Source organism: Acipenser ruthenus, chromosome 10, assembly GCF_902713425.1.
Source record: "Acipenser ruthenus chromosome 10, fAciRut3.2 maternal haplotype, whole genome shotgun sequence".
In the NCBI taxonomy this organism is placed as follows: domain Eukaryota; kingdom Metazoa; phylum Chordata; class Actinopteri; order Acipenseriformes; family Acipenseridae; genus Acipenser; species Acipenser ruthenus.
Genome location: NC_081198.1, coordinates 37671429 through 37677470, shown reverse-complemented (window position 1 = coordinate 37677470; position 6042 = coordinate 37671429). Strand labels below are relative to the sequence as shown.

The window sequence follows — 6042 nt, the reverse complement described above, 5'->3', positions numbered from 1 at the left end:
ACCTCGTTTACCTTCCAGGTCAATACATTCTCGCACTGGAGTCTTGTCTTTTTCCAGGCTGACTGACTTCCCGACCCAGGGAATGAACTGTCAGGTCAACCTGTCCAAAGCCTTTCCCTTCCGCTACTTCGTATCCTCACAGGTCGAGAGGGAGATTTACAACCAGAACTTATTATATTTGTCACAGTCCCAAAATCCATTTTCAATAAAACCGGTGACTTGAAGTGATTCTCTGTTTTCGTGTGTTTATTTTTTCACAAGTCTGTTGTTTGTTTCCAGGTTCTGACCGGATGTCCTCATTTGGAGACTTTATTGCTGTGTCAGATATCTGTGATGTTCCTACTGCCAAAATCATCTCCAGAGAGGCAAGTTCAAGCAGCATGGCTCGAAACAAGTGAATGAAAAAGAAGTAAACAAATGTCATGGAGACTTTTAGTGTGTTGAAGTCAGTTATGTTATGTCCTGTATTTGTCAGACTTGAGCTGCATGCTTTGGATTTGTGAACAGTAATTTACTCTGGAATTAGGAACAGAATGGACAAAGCAGATTATCAGGAAACACTTGAAAGACACACAGCGTCATTATCAGACGCAAAACAATTTTGCTTCTGTTTTATTGCTGTCTAGTTATTTACAAGCACAGTATGGTATATACAAATGCATTTGAATTTCTGATGTCCAGGTTGTGGTCTTTATCTAGCCCCCACTTAATAGCCATATTTTGGTTGGATTTAGGCCTAAAAGGCAAGATTTTCCTTCTTAGAAAATGCATTATTTTATATCGCAAAATCCAGCATAATTATTTTGAATGAATGCCAATGTGTAATCTTTTCATTGACAGGTATCTGATGGAATAATTGCTCCTGGTTACGAAGCAGAGGCATTAAAAATTCTGTCTAAGAAGAAAAATGGAAACTATTGTGTCTTGCAGGTGAGGTGATCTAACTTTAAACATGCTTCCGCTGTTTACTATGATCTTGGTCAAGTACGATTTTCCGTGTCCAATAAAACCTGACTGTTTCCATAAAAGCAACAATTAGCTTGTTTTTTCCCTGCTGTGTTTGAATTAGGTGGACCCTGAGTATGAGCCAGATGAGACTGAAGTGCGTGTTCTCTTTGGGTTACATTTGATGCAGAAGAGGAACAATGCGGTTATTGACCGGTCGCTGTTCAGCAAAGTTGTCACCAAAGGAGAAGTAGGTGGACCAAAACGACACAGATTGTGATAGAACAGCAACTGACATTTATTATTCGGTGAACCTTTTCGTTTCAACATGGCAGCATGAAATATGAAATGAAATCACCAGGGGGTAGCATAAGCACCAGCATAAGGAAAATGCAGTACTTTAATAGAGAAATAACGCTTTGCTAGACAAATGCTATTGTACAGCACTAGAAGCAACAACACTTGCAAATATAAATAAAGCCTCTAATCCAAGTTATTGTACCTCGCCCATGTTGGAACTTGACTATTCAAATGCACAGATTACACGTGCAGATCAAAAAACAGAAGACTTGACTGGTTCACGGATATACCATCTCTGCTTTATGTGACCAATACACACATTTTCCCTAGATATATCTGTGAACCAGTACTACAGTAGTTTGCACACTAACGTTAAAGGAGTTGCACTGACATTTGTATGTTCCTTGCTTTTCCCCATAAAACAAAACCCATTCATTTTACAGGAAAAAAGTAAGGAAAAAAAAAAAAAAACACTTGCAAGCCTTCAATTGCTGTCCAGAAAATAATCTGGATAAACCTTAAACTAGATATTCCGTGGGCTCCCGAGTGGCGCATCCAGTAAAGGCGCTCCACGTGGAGTGCAGGATGCCGCCCTATAGTCTGGACGTCGCGAGTTCGAGCCCAGGCTATTCCTTTGCCGACCGAGGATGGGAGCTCCCAGGGGGCGGCGCTCAATTTGCCGAGCGTCGCCCGGGGGGAGGGAGGGTTAGGTCGGCCAGGGTGTCCTCGGCTCACTGCACACCAGCGACCCCTATAGTCTGGCCAGGCGCCTGCAGGCTTGCCTGTAAGCTGCCCGAGAGCTGCGTTGTCCTCAGACGCTGTAGCTCTTGTGTGGCTGCATGGTGAGTCCGCAGTGTGAAAAAAAGTGGTCGGCTGACAGCACATGCTTCGGAGGACAGTGTGTTCGTCTTCGCCCTCCCGAGTCAGCGCAGGGGTGGTAGCAGTGAGCTGAGCATAATAAATAATTGGCCATTCCAATTAATAATAAAAAATAATTGGCAACGACTAAATTTATAAAAAAAGAAAAAAAATAGATATGTCAAGCTGATTTTGCTAATCTTCATTATTTCAGCTGCCCGAGCACGCAGTCCGGGACCTCATTGTAGCCAGCATTGCTGTCAAGTACACCCAGTCTAACTCTGTGTGCTACGCCAAGGATGGACAGGTAACTGGACTCGGAGAGAAAGCCGAGGGGATTGTGTTTCAGCCAGATTCTTCTTTTGGGAGGTCTGGCTTCACTCAAATATATTAGTTACAATGCTTGCATGATAATTGCTCATGAACAGGTATACATAGCACTGCATATATGCTTATTGCAGTGTAGGCACAGGTTACCAATTGTACACAGAACAAGCAAGACGGTGATCTCATTTAACCTGGCCCCAGAAGGCAAAGTGACTGAAAGCCAGTAGACGCAATGAATGTCTGGCCGAAAGACAGTATGACTTTAATTGAGGACTGGGGGCGCAGAGGAAAAAAGTTATCACTATTAGAAAAGCTTGGGAACAGCAGGTGGGTGGTGGGGGCGGGGGGTTGCTGATTCTGCCACTGGTCAGCCTTGACCGCACACCACTTTACCACAGAGACCTAAAACAGAATGAAGATGAGATAGAAAGTCATTGGTAATTCCAAAATACTTGTTTTGTATGAAACCGTCTACTGCTGTACCATTAAAAATGTCCTGATGCTGACGTCTTGCAGGATTTGTCAGGCTTTTGTTATGCTTCATATTAAGAAGCACAGTGCAGCAGTACATGTCACTGATACAGTAGAATGCTTAAAAAAAAAAGTTGAATTGAGTGAAATATAAAAGAACAGCTATACTTCAAAAGGCCAAGTAGGAGTTTAGATTGTAAATAAAGCACAGATGGAAGACTAGAATTAAATCTTTGTGTAAATACTATTTCATAATTGGCCAACCAAACTTTCCTGCCCAGTCTCTATGGCGCTGTATCCTGGGACAACAAACACAATCTGTCTTAAGACGCTACGTGATGTCTATTTTGGCAAACACGTCTTCCTTAATTTTACCATTGGCGAGGAAGCTTTTTTTTTTGTTTTGTTTTTTTTTTAAATTATATATATACTGATGCACAAAAGAAACGCAACACTAGGGTCTAATGGATTTAATCACCACGACATCTCCACACGTCTTTTAAGGGCAAACCGGCATTCATCTGTGAATAAAACAGTCCACCACTCTCTCTGCTGCCACCTCAGATGCGCTCTGGCCCACAGAAGACAGCGATTTCGTCTCTCAGCTGTCAGCATGTTACCCCTGAACGGCCTCAGAGCATGCAAATTTTATTTCCTGCAGACGGCGAGCTACAGTCATTCTGCTGATGCGTGGGTTATTTCTTGTAATGTCTCGTGCTGTAGCCACTGCAGTCTGAAAACGATTACGCAGTCGGATGTGATGGTCCAGGGCCGGTGTGGTGACCCTCTGCCTTCCAGCCAGTTTCCAGGTTTCTCTGGACTATAGTCCCTGGAGAATGCCACAATAATCCAGGCCATCTTAAGTTTTAGTGTAATAAAGTAGGCCGTTTTTGTTCCTGAGGTTGATTGATGCAGCCTGGAGATTTAGTACATTTGTATAGATTGCAGTGTACAATTTGATTTTTGAAGAAGGTAAAGTTTGGTGATTTTTATGGTTTGAACATCTGTTGTGGAGACCTGAGTTGGAAAGAATAGCGATTTTGTTGTAAGTCATGCTGGCTGGAGTGCAGCTCTTACTATGTACAGCATTGTTCTAGAACTAGATTGGCAGAGATTTATTACCCCTTGGCTTGCAATTGACAGAACCTCTTTTGTATTTTAATATAAAAATTGTGAACTAATTCTATAAATTTGGACTATCAAATGTATGCAGTTTTTAGGTGCAAACTTTAAAATAAGTAACTAAAGCCTACTTTTATTTTGCTGTCCCCCTCTGGAATCCCCTAAATCGCTGCAATCAAAACAGATATGTAATGAAATGTGAGGTAAATTCTTCATGCTGCAACATCTGTTATGTTAAAGAATTTGTAGTCAAATGACATTATAATGTTAGGGTTATCTTTCTGTTTTATATTAACTTAATATTTGAGCAACATAACCCAGAACCACTTGGAATGATGGTAAACAATAAACATTTCATTGACTAAAGTAAAAAAAAAAAAAAATACAAATGAATTTGAAGCTACTTTTCTCATGGTTCTTCAGGTGTCTTCCACCCATATGCAGAAATTTATGAAACGTCATTTATTCCTTAATCATATGCCCCTTGACTGGATAGACATAACAAGCATACCCTCACTAAAAGCAAAACCAGTGCTTCTGAACTCCAGACCAACAAGGTATGGTTAAACGTTGTACTGGTATTCCATGCAGCTGGCTCCGGTCCTTCTGATGACATTACTGTATTTGTCTTGTAGGTGATTGGTATCGGTGCTGGACAGCAGTCCCGTATCCACTGCACACGCCTGGCTGGTGACAAGGCGAACAACTGGTGGTTGAGACACCACCCGACCGTGTTGTCTATGCAGTTCAAGACAGGAGTGAAGAGAGCAGAAATTGCCAACGCTATTGACCAGTATGTTAGCGGCACCATTGGTGAGGTAAGGAAATTGAAAGCTGAATCTTCATCAGTGTTCTAAGGAGGAGCAGACTTTAGGGATTTTAAAGGGATTGTATGGGCAGATACCTTGATTACTGAGGCATGACAATATACCAAAACACCGTTTTAAAAAAATGCTCTACTTTTATTTTTGGCTGGTTTTAGGTGAAAGCGTCATTCTAGTGCCTGCTATTTTAAGCAGTGTTTTCTGCGATTTACACCCCTTGCTGAAACACTCCTCTCCCCTTTTAGGATGCTGATCTGGAGGCGTGGAAGGGGTTGTTTGAGAAGGTCCCTGCGCTGCTTTCTGAGAATGAGAAAAAGAACTGGATCAGCACACTGAAGGGGGTGGCTCTGAGCTCGGATGCCTTTTTCCCTTTTAGAGACAATGTGGATAGAGCTAAAAAGGTACCTGCCGTCTGCTTTCATTGCTGGAGCGCCAACACAAGTGCATGTCTGATGTATATTGAATATAATTTTGCATCCATTCACTATACTGGCCTCTTGAAATATATATTGAAAATGCCACATCTTTTGACTGATCTTTTTGATTATGTAGTGTTCTGTAAGTGACCAAAAAATAGATGTTGCTTCAAAATGGTGATTAACCCCCTATATTTCTGTATCGGCAAGCTTTATTATGCCCACAATATTGCTTAAAAGTTGAGCTGAGTTTTGGTTTTACCCTTTTGTTTCCAGAGCGGAGTGGAGTTCATAGCAGCCCCGTCTGGATCTGCAGCTGATCAGATTGTGATTGATGCCTGTAATGAGCTGGGGATTGTTCTGGCGCACACCAGCCTGCGTCTCTTCCACCACTGAATCTCCATCTATCTGCTACATTCCACTTGCATGTTTACCTCTTCATATGAAATACTGTTGCCTTTATTTGTAATACTAGTGAGGTATACTGGAACAATAAAACCTTTTCTTCTGCATAAACTTGGCCTGTTGTCATTCTAGGGGGATTAGATATTGATTTTCAGAAATCTACCCATACCCAACTAATTAATACATTTCACTTCATTCACAGTTAATGTGGTGGTTGTGCATTAGTTAGGTATTGTATCATTATGCAAGGCTTATACTGTAGTACAGTTTTGAGAAATCAAAAATAGTCCTGCGTACAAGCTAAAGTTGCATACAGCTGCACTTCCATTACAGTACATAAGCACATGTGCCTGTTTGTGTGATTTTATATAGTA

At 41.5% G+C, this 6042-nt stretch overlaps 1 protein-coding gene across 1 annotated transcript in view; it reads left to right on the top strand.

Annotated features, from left to right (window-relative positions):
* Positions 1-5779, top strand: part of LOC117403256 (bifunctional purine biosynthesis protein ATIC-like) — a 14870-nt gene extending 9091 nt beyond the window's left edge. The window contains exons 10-16 of the mRNA XM_034005275.3: positions 280-365; positions 841-930; positions 1070-1195; positions 2318-2410; positions 4659-4841; positions 5093-5248; positions 5540-5779. Of these exons, the coding sequence (XP_033861166.1) occupies positions 280-365; positions 841-930; positions 1070-1195; positions 2318-2410; positions 4659-4841; positions 5093-5248; positions 5540-5659 (854 nt within the window). The 3' untranslated portion in view covers positions 5660-5779. The remainder of the gene's footprint in view (positions 1-279; positions 366-840; positions 931-1069; positions 1196-2317; positions 2411-4658; positions 4842-5092; positions 5249-5539) is intronic.
* Positions 5780-6042: the final 263 nt, after the last annotated feature.